Source organism: Balaenoptera physalus, assembly GCF_965194825.1.
Source record: "Balaenoptera physalus genome assembly, chromosome: 20".
NCBI classification, from domain to species: Eukaryota; Metazoa; Chordata; class Mammalia; order Artiodactyla; family Balaenopteridae; genus Balaenoptera; species Balaenoptera physalus.
This window is the reverse complement of record NC_138901.1, coordinates 8,433,712-8,452,736: the sequence shown is the minus strand read 5'-3', so window position 1 is coordinate 8,452,736 and position 19,025 is coordinate 8,433,712. Positions and strand designations below refer to the sequence as shown.

Below are 19,025 nucleotides of genomic sequence, written 5' to 3'. Positions count from 1 at the left end.
TGCTCCCAAGAGATGACTAAGGACCTGCCTGCCCCTCCCCAAGTTAAGAGCAGGGAGGACTCCTTCTCTCCTGCACCAAGAAATATATATACACGTACGTGTACACATATATATTTATATTAGATAGATGTAGATAGATAGATAGATGTCTTCCCACTATTGATAGGAAGAGAGCTGGAGTTGGACTGCGTGTGGTTTCATCACTTGGGGAAGGGAGTGGTACCCCATGGGCGGGGCAAATCCGGACTATGGGGGATGGAGCCCCCACTCACACCCCAGGGCCCAGACTTCCCCTGGAGGATTTTCCTTTTTAACATCTCATATGTTTATTCTATTTAAGACACATTGAGATCCTGCTACATACGTCTTGTATCTTGCCTCTTTTACTTAGACTGTATGAATAAATACATTGCCAGTCAGTAAATATTTTTTAAAACATATTTTTTAGTGGTTACATTTTATTCCATCACAGAATCCCTACTGTACTGGCCCTTTTCCTATTGTCTTCTTAATAGTAGTACTTTTAAGTCTCTTCAAAGTACATGTGTCTATTTGGCTGTACCCTCAAGGATAAAAGTCTTATAATTAAAACATACTTGTCAGTTTGATAAGTTAAACCATTTCTTAAGGGTGGGATTTTTATTATTAGTGAGGCTGAATTCTTTGTCCTGTTGAATGTTCTTCTGCCTCAAATTCTGCTTTGTTTGCTGTAAACATTGCCATCTAAACTTTCTTTCCGTTTGTGTGTCCTGGATACATTTCCTTTTATTCTTAGTTTCTGAGTCATTTGTTTTTAGGCCTGTCTTACAAATGGCATATAATTGGCTGTTGAGAACCTCTGTCTTTGTTAGGGATGTTTAATCCTTCACACTTATGTCACATTTGATAGGTGTCTGCCCTGGAGTGACCTTCTCACCCAGCCGACAACCACCCCCTACCCCCCCAGTCTGGCCTCTCCCCAACCCAGGAGCCAGATACTCTCCCAGATCTGTCCTGTTAGGAAGGGGCAAATCCAGAGGCTGGACCCAGCACAGGGCCTGAGAGAAGTGAGGCACATCTTTTAAAATTGAGCCCGAAGTCATCTTAACCGGTAACGTCTCCCCACCCTCACACACAGAACCCCAGGGAAGCTACGTTCCCCGGCACCTGGCCCCGCCGGCACAGAGATGGTCAGGAATGTCTAGAAGCGTTTTTGAGTTCTTAAATAAAGCTTTAAAAAAATTGGGAAAAAAACCCTCGACTCCTTACCCACAGACAGGAATTTTGATGTATCTTCCTTCCTGCCGTCTCCTCTGCACAGGGACAGGGTGCTGGCTCTCTCTCCCTAAGAGGCTCGGACACTCTTTGAGGACAGAGCTCTCTGACTTCTGTCTCCTGGGTCTTCTCCACTCATTCCTGACGCTCCAGCCCAGACCCCGCACACAGTAGGCACTCAACAAATACGGACTGGCTTGAGCGCAGACAGCCTCAAATTCCGGCCGTATTTGCCGCTGCAGAGAAGCCTTATGGAAAATTCAGAGATCACTACTATTTGGTTTTAGGATACATAATATGATGCCATTTGCAACAAATCTGCAAATAATCCCAAATTTTGTTTTCCTAGGCTAAAAAAGGCAAATTTGTTTTCCCTGAGGATAAACCAGCCATGAGTGGGAGGCACAGCCCAGGAGCTTCCAAAGGGCAGAAGGAGGGCAGTGGAGGTTGTTCTTTTTTAAGCCACAGATAATTGTAAAGTGAGAAATCCAAGTGCAGGTCACTGAAGAGTTTGCTAGAAACACAGCAGGGTGCGTGTCTGCAGGATTCTCGCCTGCCAGCTCCATGTTGACAGCCCGGAAGGGGATAAGGTGGAGAGGGGGCTCCGGTGTTTGTGCACATAGGAAGTGGGAGCAAGCAGCCTCAGCGTGCCCTGGACACACCCACTGCTTCTCGCCCTGAAACCAGAAGCAACAGTGTCCCTGAAATTTATGGCTCTGCCCTTGGGGTTTGATGGGCTCTGCTGGTCATGATAGATTGTTGCTATTTCCTGGGATGGAGCTGGAGGGGGTGGAGATGAAGGGCAGAGCATGGGAGGGAGGGAAGGCCAGGACTGGAAGAAACCAGAGACACTGAATATGCTGGCAGGAGCACTCCCAGCCCAAGGAGGCAGGCCCGGACCCTCTGCCCTCACCCTGATGAACAGACCTGTGGACAGAGGCTGGATCCGCAGCCCAGACAGGTGGGAGCACAGCTGGGGCAGCCGGGAAAGTCGAAAGGATGAGAGGGGGGCGAGGGGCTGAATCAGAGGGGACACAGCAGCATGGGAGAGAATCGCCCTGTGCACGAGGAGGATAAGCAGTCTCACGCCTCCGGGGTGGGGGGGTCCAGGGGAGCCCAGCAGCTTTGCCTCCGTCTCCTGTCTCTGCCACTGGCCCCTCTGCTTCCCCTCTTCCCACCCCGCTAATCCAGAGACTCCCCGCAGCTCTAAGACTAGTGTCCCAACGCTACTTACCACAGCTGACCCCTCCCAGACCCCACCACGCTCCGCCAGGTTGGCCTTCACACTGGTTCCTTTCCTCCAACACACCAAGCTTGCTCCTACCCCAGGGCCTTTGCACTTGCTGCTCTCTCTACCTCAAATTCTCTGCCCCCCAGCTCCTCACGTGGCTGGCTCCTTCCCATCGTGCAGAATTGAGCTCAAATATCACCAACCCCCAAGGGCCTTGCCAGACCGCCCTGTTTGAATAGCCCCTTTCCCAGTCACCCACTGCCTCATCCTTAGAACATGGCTCAGTATCTGACTTTATCTCATTTCTTTCTTTTTCTCAGTTACTGTCTGTCTTCCCCGCAGGAATGAGGACAAGGCTCATCACGGTGTCCCCAGCACCGGGAGCAGTGCCTGGTGCTTAGTAGGTGCCAAGACGTATTTCATGAGCAGACAGATCCCTTTAGTTTCCTCTGTCAGATGCTCAGTCCCTGGAGGGTGAGAGCATTTAACCGGGGACCCAGCACACAGCAGCACAGCCCACCCAGGGGCCCCGACTTCCCGCGGGGGAAGAGCTCCCACCTGGAGCCAGGCACGGACGTGGGCTCCTCACACCCACAACTGCATTTAATCCCAGGCTCCAGGACTGTAATTTTAGTGCCTACATTTTCCAAAACAAAAAAGTCAGAGCAAAGCTCTAACAAAGGATTTGTTTCCCCTGAGCTGTGAATTAATTGATATGAAAAGTCTTGCAAAGGGATAAAAATGAACCCCTACGTAGCCGCATATTTAATGAACGGCCATCAAGAGCACACTGGTTAGAAAGGTGGAGCTCTGGGGCCATCTGACCTGGGCCCCAGCTCCTCAGCAGCTGTGCAACTTGGAGCAGGTTCATGAACAATCTCTGTGCCTCAGTTTCCTCCTCTACGCAACGGGGATTAAAGCCCCCCATAAGGTGGCTGTGGGATTGACAGGATCACGGAGGTAACTCAATAAGGTGAGCTTTCGGTAAATGGCGCCCATTATGAGGACAGGGAGGCTGACATCGGCTGACCTGACTGGGCATCCAGAACATTCGATCAGCAAGGCCTGTTTGAGTTGGGACCCATGGCCAGTAGTCCAGCCCAGGCAGCCTATGGGGCAAAGGATCCCCCACTAGACCAAAGGGGTGGGCTGTGCTTCAGGATCCACCCAGCCAGGGCCCCTCAATGACCAGGACTCACCACCATCACTTTCTTTGATCTTGCCCAACACCGAACTTCAGAAATACCTGGAACTTTGGCTTTTACATCACACACACTGGCTGAGGTATAGCTTTCCCATAAATTGTCTAAAAGTGTGGATTTCAAACATATTTTTCAGCAATAGAACACTTTTAGCAAATCACACTGGCCGAGGTATAACTTTTCCCAAATTGTGTACAAGTGTGGGTTTCAAACTAATTTTTCAGCAGTTAGAACACACTGAGCAATTCCATCTCATCAAGAATCTCAACATCTAAAAGGTCAGGTGCAGAGTGCCTCCCTGGGATGGGTGGGATCCAAGCCTCCTCCCTCCACATCCAAGTCTGGGGGCCAGGACTCCCAGCTGGGACGGCCCTGACTTCACGCCCCCTCATTCTCTGGGATTCAGGAGAACCCGACACTTAAGATGCACCACCTGGGTTCCTGGGGCTGCACAGAGGCACGTGGGGCTGCAGCACAAAACCTTGGGGAACTTTGCACATTCTGGCCTCAGTGGGGGAATATTTAGAATGAATAAACCAGGATATTATTCTTGCAAAGATGGCCCATGTCGGGGCTTCCCTGGTGGCGCAGTGGTTAAGAATCTGCCTGCCAATGCAGGGTACATGGGTTCCAGCCCTGGTCTGGGAAGATCCCACATGCCGCGGAGCAACTAAGCCCGTGCACCACAACTACTGAGCCCACGCACCTAGAGCCCGTGCTCCACGACAAGAGAAGCCACTGCAATGAGAAGCCCACGCACCATGACAAAGAGTAGCCCCTGCTCACTGCAACTAGAGAAAAAGCCTGCACGCGGCAACAAAGACCCAATGCAGCCAAAAATTAATAAATAAAAAAAAAAAAGACGGCCCATGTCCATGGGAGGAGGACAGATGATCACTATGGCCATCACAACCACATGCATATCCACACATGCCCATCGACATGGACAGAGCTCAAAATCACCACCGTGAGTGGAAAAAGCAGGGGCAACATATGTACAATGGGAAGCCACTTAGGGAAGATTTATAAAAACCACACACTATGCATTTTGTGTGTGTGTATGTGTGTGTGTGTGTGTATAAAATGCATTTTGAGGCCGAATCCCCAGCCCAGCACACAGTGGGGTGCCCCTCTCCCTCCCGGGGCCCCCTCACCTGTCCACAGGGAAGTGCCTGTCGCCGGCAGCCCGGTGCAGCTCACTGCTGTTCTCCAGTCTGGCCAGCGTGTCCATGCGTTTCACCATCAGCTCCAACAGGTCACTCATCTTGCGGAGGACACCGCGGGACTCCGGCCCACCCATCACTGCAGGAAGAGTGTGGGTGCAGTCAGGCACGGCCCAAGCAGCCCGGAGGCCATCTGAGACCACCTGGTGTCTGGCGGGGTGGCTCAGACCCCAGCCCCACCCCCATCTTCTCAGGAAGGGGAGGGGTCAGGATAGTGACCCCCACCCACCCCTCCCCCCTGCAGGACAGGAATCCAGAGAGGCCTGGGCCCACCCTGCTCCCTAGCAGCTGTGTGACATTGGGATGACCTTTTAACCTCTCTGGGCCTCAGTTTTTGTCACCAGCAAAATCTGGCTTTAGACATAATCTCAGGTCTGTGAGAAGACAGGGAAGGCCCAGTAGTGGGAGAGGAACCCCAAAACCCCCCAACAGCAACTTCCAGACAGAACCTGTAAAACAGGGTTTCTAAAAGTGTGGTCAACCATCCACCCGCACCTGAATCTCCTGGCCAGGCTGATAAAGTCCAGATTCCTGGGCCCTCGCTGTCTAGATCTGCCAATTCAGATCTCTAGGGCATGGGGCCCAGGACCCTGCATTCTGCTTGCTCTTCACGTGGCTCGGATGCACAGGCTGTGAGCCCGTGTTCGAGGGGTTCGGGGCCCCAGCCACCTCCCGTCCCCACCCACTCCCCCAGACACCACCCTAGAAAAACCACTGTGAATTTGTCCTGACTCTCAACCCGGTCTTTGGGTTCCCAGAGATCAACTCCAGGGTTGAGGGGCCGGGAGACCTTGTGAAGAATAAAATTAAATGAAAACGAGGGGCTTCAACCAAGATCCCATTAACCAGCCCGAGATTTTCCACAATTTCCTTTCTAATCACTCCCGATCATTAGCACCGCACGTGCCAGTGTGGGAGAGCAGCTCTTGCCTTCCTTTTTAATTAAATTTTGTGACGGTTTTAAGCAGCCCCTCCAAACCATCCACAGGTGCTCGGTTCCAGGCACTGCAAGCCCCAACCAGGCTGCCTGCAAACCCCAGGGGCCAAGCTCTGAGCCACTCTTAATAAATGAGCTGAATCCATGGGGACACAGATGCTCCCAGGGACTCCCCAGGCTGCTGGAGGGCCGGGGGTGTCAGGGGGTGCCTTGAGTGGGGCTCCCCAGAATCAGACCCTGAGACAAGGGTTTGAGGGCAAGTCGTTATTTGGGAGGTGAAGGGAAGTGGGGAGGTGACCCAGGGACGGGGAGGCCGCCCAGAGAGGGCATGTCATCAACCTGGGGAAACCAGCAGGTGTAGATTCGGCCTCAGAGTTCTCCCCCGGGGGGCGAGGGGGCCAGTCATGTGCACACCACCTCCCGCCAGTCACTGCTTAAGGGCTACTCCCAAGGACGGCCATGTTCTGGTACTTTCCACCTGCCGTGGGGTGGCAGAGCCATCTCCAGCACATGACAGGAATCGTGAGGGCTGAGGACGTGAACACCAACAGCATCTGCTCCTCAGGAAGGAAAGGGTCAGGGCCCAGCGGACTGAGAGGGGCTACAGTGGACACCTGGCCTCTCACCTGCCTCCGCCAGTACCCCCTGCATGGCCACATGGCCAAGGGAGTCGTCATACTGCTCTCAGCCTCAGTGTCCCAAACCCAAGGCAATAACACCAGGCCCTGTCTGCAACCCAATGTCAAGGTGCCAGGAGCAGGGCAGGAGAGACCACGGCTGGCCACTGAGAGCCAGAGGCAGAGACGGGGGGTGGGGGGGAGAAGTGGGGAGGGGGGCAGGAGGGGGCCGGTCTCCTCTGCTCCATGCTTGGGACTGAGCCAAGGAGGGGGGCCTAGAGAGGTTGCACGTCACCAGGGCTGCTTGTGACATTTCTGCTTTGCTTGTCCCCCATATCCCCTGGCACCAGGCCCGTTCCAGTGACTGCCACCACTTTCTCACACCAAGTCACCTCCTGGCTGGGTTCCCCTGCCAGCTGAGCCCACCTGAGGTCAGATGGGAGGCCATGGGGAGCGGGCGGGGGGACCCAGCCAGGCATCAAATCCAGAGCAGGGAGGAGTTGCAGGTTCCTCAAAGAGCCTGGATCCCTGGCTCCGAAGAAAAGAATGGGCATGAATGGGGGGGTGGGTAGGGGCCAAGGGTGGGGAGAGCAGAGGAAGCGGAGGAGAGACACAGGGTGGGGTTGGGTACTGGAGAAACTGGGCATCAGAAGGAAGGAAGGAAAGAAACTGTCTCCAACCCCTCCCACCCGAGTAGTTGAAAGAGCTAATGGTCTTCCCACTTTCCCCTCAGAAAACTGGATGGATTTTTCAGTTGGGATCAGGAAATTTCACCATACTGTTAAATGAAGCAAAACTGAGGTCTCTCCCACCACTCGGCCCCCCCCCGACTCACTCATGGCCTCAATCCGTTAGTCAATCAAAAAGCAAGATATAAGTAGCTCCTTCTCTCTTTCAACTCCACAGAGCTGGGGACAACAGTTGACTCTTTCAAATCACTCTCATCCTGAGGACAGCCCCCAAAGCCCGTCATCCAAACACAATACCTTGCTTTCAACCAGTGCTTGGAGCACAGAGTAAAACAAGAGGGGAGTTCCCTTCATTTCAGCTAGAAAAATAGGAGCCCATCAGATGATCTGGCCTGGCAGCACTTTGCACAGCCCCAGGGGAGCCGCTCATGTTGTGGGCCACCTGATGGATGTCCTGGAGTTGTGCAGTGCACAGCCTGGCCAGCCTCCCTGGGCTGCCCTGATCGCTCGTAGCTCAGGCTGGGGTGGCCCCTTCCCCAAAGGAGTGGGATGAAAAACAGAGAGTGAGGCATGGCTGGGAACATCCTCAGGCCAGAGCCTGAGAGGCCCCCCAGCCACGCACTCAGGCCCAGCTGGACCACAGGGCCTGGGCGGCAGCTGGAACTTGAGACACAGCACTCCAGCAGTGCTGAGCCACATCACTGCTCCGGGGGCGGCGCTGCGTTCCCACGATGCCTCAGGCCTGGCACCTGCCCTGACACACGGCTGCCCTCTCTCCGGGCTCATCCCAAGCTCCCTTCTTCCCCTCTGAGCTCACTGCCCACGCCCCTCCCAAGATCTCACTGACAACCATACCCCACCCCCACTCCCACCCCCATCCCATTTCAAAAATTGCAAAATAGCTGATGGAGCCAGTAACTGCAAGATCTGGCCTAGAGCTACGGCGGCCCCAAGAGCCAGACAGAGCCTGGGGGCAGCACTGTGGCCCAGGAGAGGCCGGAGTGGGAGTCAGGAAGCCTTGACTCCAGACCTGCTCTGCCCCCACTAGATGGGGGAAGGGGCATGTCACTTTCCTTCTCTGGGCCTCAGCGCCCCCATCCCCTCCGGTAGAATGCGAGGGTTTGACTTACTGAGCCCCAAGGGTCTACAGCCCGGGACTCCGGTTTCTGCTCTTCCCCTAATTGCCCCCAGAGATCAGGGTAATAGAAAAGGAAAGAAGTGTTCCTATAAAAGCCGTCAGAATCTCCTTAGGGAGAGAGCTCTGTTTTGTTTTGCTAAAACCCCTGGGTGGGCCAGAGCTTCATCTAGAAGCCCGGAGCAATGAGACAGAGAGAAACCTAAATGACGCTGCATATTCAGCTAGGAAGACTGGAGTTTCCCAGCCCAGCCTAGGGAGACCAGGAGAGAGGACAAGGCCTGCGGACACGGGCAGGGGGCAGAACAACGACCCAGAGGGGCTAAGCAGGATGGGGGAAGCTCCGCTGCCATAGGGGTGACTCGTGGGGAAGCTCCGCTGCCATAGGGGTGACTCGTGGGGAAGCGTCGGTGGGGGGGGGGGCTGCGAAAGGCAGGGGTAAAAGAGAGAATTGTCATCTGTTTGCTGTGCTGAGCAGGGGTCCGAGCCCCCACCCCTGTGGAGGGTTTAGGGAGGAAGGGGTGCCCTTCCCACTAGGTCAGTGTAGGGGACACAGAGGAGGCAGGAGGGGAGACATCCAGTAGGATAATTCAGTAGAGGCAGGGGATCAGAGCCAGAGGTGACCAGGGAAGCATAAGCCCCCTAGAGTATTTGGAGATACCTGGGGGTTCTGGATCGCCCTTCACACAAGGGATGAAGCCAATTCTTTAAGAATGTCAACAGAGGGACTTCCCTGGCGGCCTAGTGGTTAGGACTCCGAGCTTCCACTGCAGGGGGCACGGGTTTGATCTCTGGTCGGGGAATTAAGATCCCGCGTGCCACATGGTGTGGCCAAAAAGAAAAAAAATAAAGTCAACAGAAAGAGGGACCCCAGAAGACCAGAGGGCTTATAGACTGGGGCTAAGGAGACAGATCTCAGATGGGTCTGTAAGGCCACCTCCATCAGACTGGACGAAGGCCACAAGATACCCTCCCAGCACCTGGGGCTCGGGGGCCACTTCCATTGTCTGCAGATGGTGCAGGACTCCAGGAGCTCCTGAGACCTCAGGAGACGGCCCCCCACCAACCCTCCGCCCCCATCACTTCCTGAGGAGCTCCAGGACACTAGGCACATCTTCTGCCCTGGACGAGGCAGGGCGTGGGTCCCGGGAGGGAAGCAGGCCACACACAGCCAGTCCAGCCGCTCAGCCGCATGATGGCTCCCTGGATGCCACGGCCGGCCAGGACCATCAGCAGAGCAGCCTCCTGACGTGGCTTTTGCCCTGAGTCACCGCACCGCTCTCAGCGGCGGCTAAACTGAAATGTATTTAACGTGAGGCCCCAGTGACACATTGCAGAAGTCACACAGGTTCCCTCCATATTTCCATATAAATAAGGAAAGCTGGGATGCTGAGAGATACAAATGGTCCTCACATATATCGACAGGGGTGCTTTATCACCCACCGAGGCCCCATCCCCTCCCCAGACGTGCTGTTTCTCTCTCCTGTCTGCCCTTGTCCCCTTTCTTGTCCCCACCCGCCACCCGTTCCCACTGGTTCCTGGAAACTGAAGGAGCCCCCACCTTGCCAGACAGAAGAGACCTCCCCGGCACTTGAGAGGGGGCTGGGACTCGGTGTTTGCACAGCTGGAGGAGCGCACACTTGTCTCTGCACACGGCCAACGCGGGAACCAGCTGAGGCCACGGGAGCTCTGGGCAGCGTGGGAGACAAGGCCAGGCCCTGGCTCACCCATCCCCTGCCAGCCTCTGAGAAGAAAACCCCCCCTGAGCACCGAGATCCAGGGCCAGAGCCAACCACAGAGCAAGGAACTACGTCTCTGATATTCCCCAGGTTCCAAGGCTGGCCAGGGTCCGGGATGCCCGGCAGGGCCAGTCCACGGGGGAACCTCAGGGCGGACACAAGCAGCTGAAGCAAGGACCTGTGGCCTGCAGCCCTCTCCCCGGAGACAGCCTCTGACCTCTACTTCAAGGCAAGACAGAGAGCCAGGAACAGCCACACAGGCTCCGGGGGATCTGCGGAGACCCCAGGAAAGAGACCTCAGACGTAAGTCCAAGTCCCGTCTCATTAGGAGCGAAGCAAGTTCCTCTTAGGACAAGAGCAGGAAAGCGGAGGCAGGAGGCAAGGAGGAGGGACTGGGGTGGGGAGGGAGGACTGGAGAGGGAGCATATAAAAAAAAAAAATCCTCCCCCAAGGCCCAAGCTGGGCCCAACTGCAGCAGCAGGAGGGACTTAGGTTAGCCGTCCTCCCACTTATGATTCTCTGCTCAGCCTCCTGCTCTCCTGAATCTTAAGATGAGTGTGCGGAATATACAATGAGATGTCTGTCACATTTTTATCCCCAAACTAGAGAACTTTATCACAAAATAGGAACCGGCCCACAGGGGAAACCAGAGCCTCCCCAGGGAGACCACAGTCCGAAAGAGGCTGTGGAAGGCTCTCCGCTTTTTAGAGAAAACCCTTCACCCTGCCCCTCCCCGCCCAAGCCATGTCCTTCACGTCCTCACAGGCTTGACAGGCAAGGAGAGGAGAGGTTATTTCCCTATTTGTACTCAGACAGTTTTATAGACCAATGGAGGATTTTTCTTTCTAAATCTGTTTTCTAACCCTTAGTGGGTTTCCTTCTCCTGGTTCTGCCTTGGGGCTTCACAGACCCCCCAGAATAAACATTATCCAACATCCAACCCCCACTGTGACCTCCAGTATCGCTCCCCAGACCCCTTCACAACCGCCCCCCACTTCCAACCCCATCCTTCCCCGGGCGGCTCCTAGGTAGAAATGCTGGCCCCTCCTAGGTTGTCTGCAGGGCCACCCCAGGTCCGGCGTGGGGTTCTCATTTGAGAGGTCATCTGTTACAGGATCAGGATTCTAAACCCACAGAGTCAACTTAGGGCTTTTCCAAGTCTCTGCTTTGGGTCTGTCCAAGCAAATCAACTTAATCCAAGGGCATGAAAAAAATTGAGGGGACAGTGGGACCTGGGATGTGAACCGAATTGGGGTCAGTTCCCAGGGGCTCTCAGAGGGCTCCCTCCTTGTCTAGCTCCTCCTCCTGGCCTTGACTTCCATATTCCGGGCAGGAAGCTTCCAGCACAGGGGCCTGGGACGTGTGAAAAGACTTGAAAACACTTGGTCTGAGAACTAATGTCACAACACACAGGAGACCCGGCAACTCCGCCCCAAGGTGCACCCAACAGAAACGCCCACATGTGTCCACCACAGACATGTGCTGGAATGTTCACAGCAGCACAATTCACAAACGCCCCAAACTAAAAACAGCCCAATGTCCGCCCCGGGGCAGAGTGGATAAATATATTGTGACGTATCTACACAATGAATGCTGTGCAGCAGTGAAAACAAACGTCTGCAACACACACCACGAGACGGATGAATCTCACAAATGTACTGTCGAGAGAAAGGGGGGCACGCAATGGAACACCTGCCACAGGATTCCATCCTCATAAAGTCAGAGAACCAGGCAACATTCCTCTGTGCTATTAGAAGTCAGGGTCCCGGAGTCCTTGGGGAAGGAGTGAGTGGAAGGAGGCCTGAGGGCACTTCTGGGGATGGATCACGCTCTGTTTCTTGATCCAGGTTGCTGGTGCATGGATGGGTTCAGTTTCTGGATACTATACTCCGACAGGAAGCTTAGCCACGTGCACGTGCGCGCGCGCACGCGCACACACACACACACACACACACACACGCCTCTAGTCTAACTGCATGACCCTGGGCAAGTCCTCTGCCCTCTATGGCTCTGCCCACACCTTAGACACAACATCTAGATTGGAGTTGGACCCTTTCTCCCTCTGCCAGGCAAAACTGCACAGCGCAGAGCATGGCAGGACCCCCACAAGCCCCCGGTCCTCTGGGCACTGGGACCACTCCCTGCCAGGATGGGGCCCCCATCCCCCGCCTCCGCAGGCAGATGAGCAGAAGAAACAGAGCCCAGCCATAACCCCCTCCTCCCCCAGTCCCTGATTCCCACCTCCTGGGGCCCTGACCTTGCGGAAGGTCAGCTTGCCCAAGCCCCCTGCAGCAGCCCACCCAGACAGACACGCCCCCTTGCCAGGGGTGGCACCCAGGTAGCCTGAGCATCGCTCCCTATACCCCCTCCCCCACTCTCCACCTCCCTCCGCACCTCCGCAAGCTTCCCCTCAAGTGCACCTTCACAGCCGCACCCGCCCCCATCCTCAGGGGTCTCCCATGTAGAGACGCCGGTACCTCCTTGGTCCTCTTTTCCCTAAACATCCTTTCCGGCAATGCCCCCATCTCAAACTCACCACATCCAGTAAATGTTTACAGAGCTCACAGTATTTGCCAGAAGCTGCTCGAGACCCTTCATAAACGTTATCTTCACACGCCCTCATGACAATCCTGGGGAAGAGGGTGTTGTTAGCCCCGTTTACCAGAGGAGAAAACGGAGGCTCCGAGAGACAGAGGGATCTCTGTGAGTCAGAGAGGGGATAGATTCGTTTACATTCAGGCTAGAACGTCTAATAAATGTGAAATTCCTGCTGGGAGCTGTTGCAAATTTAAAGAAGTGCGTGTTAAACCAAAGGCATGAATCTAAGGAGACACCAGATGGCAGAGTAAGTGCCCCTCGGAGCACCGACCCTAGATGACAAGCCATCCTACTGGAGGGTTTATCCGTTGCTGGGAAGAGGGGAGCCGGATGAGGCCTGGGGGTTTGAGAAGGTGGACTTCAAACGGAGACTTCCCCAGAGGGGCAGGGGAAAGCCCACAGAGCAGCCCCCTGAACAGTTCCAGAAACCCCCTTTGCCCCAGTTTCCCCACTGTGTGTCTCCTTCCCACGGTTACTGGGAGACCCCCATGACACACTGAGCAGTTCTGAACTGTTCTCCATTCTTCCTTGAGTAGGATGAGGGGGGAGCGGGACCCACCTTCAGGAGGAGGTCTCCCAGGCCACCACCCCATCACAACCCCATGCCGCGTGAGCCCATTTAATCCAACCCCTGAAAACGGTCACTGCTTTCCTTCTCTGAAGGTGAGTTAAGTGATGTGGCCAATGGCACACAGCTAGTAAATGATGAACCAGGGTACAAAGGTCCATGTGGTCCCCACAGCCCATGCTCTGAACCTCCATTCCACTGCCTTGTAAGTATCACGTGGGCAAGAATGAAGGACCAGAGAGCTTGGAGATAAGACACGTGAGCCCACGGCAGGCCTGCCCTCTCCCCTGTGCCTGGGCCGAAGGTACAGTATATGTGTATCTCAGAGAGACAGATGTCATATCCAGAAACCTCAAACCACCCCACTAGAGAAGCAACACAGGCAGCCTCTTCTGATGCCTGGGAGACCCTGGCTCAAAGGCCCTTCCTGGCCTGAGAGGCCTGATTACCACAGCCAGGACAAGAGCCAAAGCAGTGTGCAAGGCCCCCACCATTCACACATCCACCAACGAGGTGGCCAGATGCCCAAGACAGAGCCCCAGAAAGCCTCTTGCAGGGTTAGGTTCAAAGGCTTCCCTCTCCTCTGACCCCCAAACCCCTGCACCCCTTTCTGACTCCCCTTTCCCCACCAACATACCTTCTGTGCGGACAGTGAAGGGGGAGTCCCCCGGGCGCCGGGCTGAGAACTGGCCTCCCAGAGACGTCATCAGGAAGCAGAGTGAGAAGAAGCCGATGCCCAGGACAAAAAGCCTGTGGAGAGCAATAGGGCAGGTCAGGGTTAGGTCAGCACATGCACCCCTATCCTGTAAGGGCTCCTTACGAATGAATGAGTGAGGAAGGGATGGATGGATGGAGGAATAAAAGACCAGGGGGTTGAGCTCCCAGACCAGTAGGTCTCCCATCACACAGGATAAAGAGAGCTGGACTACAAGGAAGTGGCCACACGCAAAAACATGCAGGGCAGTGAGGCATCCTTAAGGTATAAGGTTGGGCAAGTTCTAGCCTCCAGACGGAAGCTGGCTCATTGACAGCAGAGGTCCTCAGCGTGTGGTCCCCAGACCAGCGGCATCAGCATCACCTTGGACATATCAGAAATGCTCATTCTTGGGCCCTAGTCCCAAGCTTACGGAATCACACACTCTGGTGGTGGGATAAGCAGTGCATTTTAACAAGCTCTCCAGGTAACCCTGATACACGTTCAAGTTTGAGAACAACTGGTATAGATGGAAACAGCAGGACCTGACGCCAGCCAGAGGGCAAGTAATTGGTCTAGACAAAACCCACCTGGAGCCCATCAATCACCTGGGCCCTGATCAGCACTTGTGTACACAGGCCTTGCTGCAGCAACCAGCTTGAACACATCCTGGTCATGTTCAGGGCAGGGGGTGGGGAAGGCCTCCCATCACTACCAGATGGTAAGATCTAGAAGGGCAGGGTCCTGTGGCTGCCTTCTGTGTCCAGACTCCCCCTATCCACATCTTCACCAGGCAGGCACACGGTAGATTACACCACGGCTCAGAGCGAGCCAACACCTGTGCATGGGGTGTCATACAAGTGTGTGCCGTCACAGTGGTCAGGGGAGTTGGCCAAAACACGACTGTTTATACTTCAACACCTAGTTTTTGATTACATCCCAAGTGCCAAGAACTAAGGTACCCCAGGGGGACAGCAGGGAACCCATCCTCAAGTCTGGCCCCAGGCTCCTGCTGCTTCCATACTAGATTCTGGGCCAGCACAGCCTTAGGGCAGCAGAGGTGGCGGCTGTTCCGGGATTCTGAATCTACCCGAGGACTTGATGAACTGGCAGAGCTGAAAGGGGAGCCCCCCACCCAGGTCAGGGTGAGGAACCCCATCCCTGGTGGAGCCAGGCTCACCATGGGGGCCCCCCAAATCATGCCAGAGACCTCCAGCCTTCCCACCTCCACCTCCAACCTCAAACCCCACATTTGTTTGTATCTCTATGCAAGACTTGTTTATGCATTTTAATCTTCATTATTTGAAACTGGCAGAGCAGTATTTAATTAAAATTTGATTCAGTAAAGAAAACACATAATTGTAGAAGAAAATAAAAGCACAACAAAATTCCCAACCCATATTTAAAGGAAGCTGTTAGAGATTAAATCAGAGAGGGGGGCAGAACCCAAAAGCAGAGATGGCACTGGGAACTTCTGCCAGGAGATGGCACAAGGAACACTGCTCCCTCACCTCCCAGGGACCCCTCACTGAATTCCACCAAGCCTGGGGGTGGGACTCTAGCCCTGGGATCCCCAAGATGAAGTCAGGCTGGTCTCAGGCTAGCAGCCAGAAGGACAGTGTAGGGGGAGGGTGGTCACACATCCAGGAAGATCCTGGGGGAAATCAGCAGTTTGTCCCCCCAGCCTGAGGACAAGGATGGGTCTCTCCAAGTTTCTCGTCCCCACTCCCTCTCCCCTTCCCCAGCTATGGGGTACTTGTATTTAGAGCTGGGGACCTGAGCTGCCAGGGTCCAAAAACCTGCTGTGAGAAAGATATCTAGGCCTTTAGCCCAGAACCTGAAGCCCCAAACACCTCATCTGCGTCTCTGTCTGCCAGACCCAATCCTGGGGCCATTTACAGTAGATTCAAGTTAAAATCGTTTCATCCACCCATGCATCCATTCAAGCAACATTCCAGAAGCAATTATGGAATAAGGACCCTGCCAGAGGCTCTGGGAAAACCATCGGGAATAGGGCTCCCAGCTGCCCTTGAGGATTAACAAGCGCAGCTGGGTGTAGGGCTGATATGGTTGGAGGTCATAAACACCCCCCCTCCAATCTGAAGGGGACTTGAAGACTTCACTGGTGGCTGTGGGTCTCTGGGAAGCCTAGGGATACCCTAAGAGGAAGTTACATAACCTGGGGGTGGGGAGGGGAACCTATGCAACCCCACCTCTGCATCCTGCTTTCAGAAAAGAGCCTGAAAGTGCCACAGGGGCAGGACCCAAAAGGAAGGAGCGCTAGGGAGCTGGCGCTGTCCATGGTGCTGGCGCCAGCCACTACCTCCAATTGTGCCGGGAAATGTCCAGCCAAGCTGGGGTCAGAGGCTGGGCTTCCCACGGCCTGGAGGCAGGGGTCAACACTGGGTGGGAGAGACAGGGCTGACGACGGTCTCGGTTGGCTAGGGATTTGAGGATTTCCCCTGAGGAACAAGGCCCTTTCCAGAGATGCTAGCTTCCCACCTGCTTCCCATGGGAACTTTAGGGCGTGGGGGTTCCTGACACCCCCAATCACCTGCCCAAGGCTCTATTCTGGGGACCCCCAGCTCTACGGTCGCCCCGAATCCTCTGGACATTGGTAGTCCAGCTTGACCCCTGCTGTCCTAAAGGTTGTCTCCTCAACCCTGCACCCTGCGCAGGAGGATCCAATAGCTGGAGGCAATGGCGGGGCGGCAGCCACGTGAGCCACGGTCTTTCCATCCGAAGGAAAACCAGCGGGGGGCATGGGAGGGGCCGGCTCTCCGCCTCAGGTCTGGAGGGGAGGGCCTTAAATCTGGCTCCCCCCGTCCCCCAAACTTCGGGCACCTCTGTCTGTACAGCTCCTGCCTTCGCGGGCTCCCTCCCGCGCCCGGACCCCACCTGTGGCAGCATCCCGAGTGCGGCCCACCCCCGTCCCCCGCCCCGGGCCCCGCTGCCCCCTCGGCGCCCTCCGCCGCTCAGCCCCTGGGCGAGATGGCATCCTGACTCCGCTGGGCACCCATCGCTTAGCGCCCCTCCCCAACCCCGGCTGCAGGCCCGGCTCCGACGGCGCTTGGGAGGAGCGGGAGCTGCCCCGGAACCGCCGGGCTCTGGGGGCCCCTGGGGTGGGACTAGCAGAGCCCAGGCAGACCTCGACGGCCGTAGCCCTGCCTGGCCTTGACCGCCGAGGTTGGGGTGGGGGGGTCGGTCTTCGCTTCCATCCCGCCTCCACGCTCTCGTCGCCCTTCCGCCCCACAGCGCCGCCCCTGCCCCAGCCTCTCCAAGGCCCGCGATCGGGGATCGAATTCCCATTAGAGGGGGTCCTTGCCGCAATCTCGGGGACCCTCCCGTTGGACAGAGGCCCGCACCCCGCGGAGAGGAGTGCGCGCAGAAGGCGGGGTCAGAGGGGGTGGGACAGGCAGAGGGGGTGGGCGGGCCGACTCAGGGCTCCACTGGCCCGCCAGGTGGGGGTACCGCCCCGCACAGAGCGCTAACTTTGCCGCGGGGGTTGGGCCGTCCGCGAGGTGGAGAAGGACCGGAGGGGCAGGGAAGGGACACCCTGGCTGGGGCGACTTCCAGGGCCCAGGACCACAACATAGGTGACTTCTGCCCCCATTCCCACCTTCGCACCCCGAGTCCTCTCCAACCTAGACCAAACTCGGTACCCGTCCCAGAATTACACACCCTCCCCACCCGAACCGGAACCCCAGCTCCATCCCTCTCGCAGCCCCACTAGCCACCACCAAGGGTTGAAGCACAAACCGCCCCCTCTCCTAACGGGACAGGCAGCCTTGGGACAGACACTCTCGCCGGGGCTGACCTCGTCCACCCCAACCCACGCCCCCTTGGAGAAAAAGACCTCCCCGCGCCAACCGGGAAACAACTTTACCGAAAGGGTCTCAGGGTGACCAGGCATCTTCTGACCATTATCTTCCCATCGGGGTTGACTGTGATCATTGTTCAAACTTGTCTGGGCGAGGAGCCGCGGGCGAGGCCGGACGCACCGTCCCGGGCCCTGCTCCTACCACGTCCGGGCCACGAACCCGCTGCGGGCCGAAGCCGGGTCCGAGTGACGCGGGGGACGCGGGGGCTCGGCGGCTTCGCTGCCCGGGCCGCGGCCCGCGGGGTCGGCGCGGCCTCGGCGGGCAGGGGAAGGGGAGCGCGGCGTGGCTGCCGGAGGGCGGCGAGGGCGCCCGGCCGGGCCGTCTCTGCGTCTCCGCCCTCCCCGCTTCACATTCTGGGGGCCGGGAGGCGGCGCGCCCCCAGACCGCCGGCCGCGCGTCTGCCTGCTCGGGCTCGCTCTCTGGGCGGGACGGCGCCGCGGCGCGCAGACGGGCTCCCCGCCGCGGTCGCCCTCATCCCCGGGCCCGCGCCCTCGGTGCCGGCTAGAGGCGGACCCGGGCCCGCGCCCCGGCCCCCCGCGCCTCCGGGCCGCGCCGCTCCCGGGCCCCGCGCCGCGCCGCGCCCATGGCTCCGGGCAAGGGCGCCCCGCGCCCGCCCTGCCTCCCGCTCGCTCGTCTGCCCGCGCTCGGGTGTCCGGCGTCCGGCCCCGCGCCGCGTTACGCCCGGAGGCGCCGCATTGTTTCCTCGGAGGAGGCGGCCAAGCAGCGGCTGGGGCGGCCCAGGAGCGGCCGCCGCGCTTCCTTGGCGCGCAGGCGCCACCTCGTGGCTGCGGCCCAGCAGCGCGCTCTCCCGGCCCGGGGCGGGGCGCCGGGGGCGGTGGGCGGGCGGCGCGGCGGGCGGGGGTCCTTGAGCCTCCCTCCAGCTGTGCAACTTCCCCGGGCTGGATTTCGGAAGCATCCCGGGTGCCACCAGCTCTGAGGGCCGAGGGCTGCTTCGGCTCCTGCAGAGCACAGAGGAGGTCGGCCCTGGGAGGAGAGCCCCCCTTCCGCCCGGTGCCAGGGCCCTCCCTCCGGTCGCCGCTGCTGCCTCTGCCGCCGCAGTGGGCTTCTGCAATGGCCCCTTCACACCCACAGTGATTTCGCTTTGCAACCTTCGCCCATCCTCTGGTCCTCTCTGAACAGAAACTGCAGCAGCTCCCCTTTGCTTTCTGGTTTCAAACTCGGCCTGTGACACTGAGGCTCTTCCACTGATCCCAGAAGCAGTGGCGCGCTCTGTGGGTCTGGGTTCTAGTTTCAGAC

The 19,025-nt window shown here is 57.1% G+C and overlaps 1 protein-coding gene across 2 annotated transcripts in view; it reads right to left on the bottom strand.

Annotated features, from left to right (window-relative positions):
* Window positions 1–18,457, bottom strand: part of MGAT5B (alpha-1,6-mannosylglycoprotein 6-beta-N-acetylglucosaminyltransferase B) — a 68,721-nt gene extending 50,264 nt beyond the window's left edge. For both annotated transcript variants that reach the window (XM_082442686.1, XM_082442685.1), the window contains exons 1-3: window positions 17,774–18,457; window positions 13,831–13,943; window positions 4,842–4,989 (exon numbers count right to left, since the gene is read on the bottom strand). In XM_082442686.1, the coding sequence (XP_082298812.1) occupies window positions 4,842–4,989; window positions 13,831–13,943; window positions 17,774–17,841 (329 nt within the window). In that variant the 5' untranslated portion in view covers window positions 17,842–18,457. The remainder of the gene's footprint in view (window positions 1–4,841; window positions 4,990–13,830; window positions 13,944–17,773) is intronic.
* Window positions 18,458–19,025: the final 568 nt, after the last annotated feature.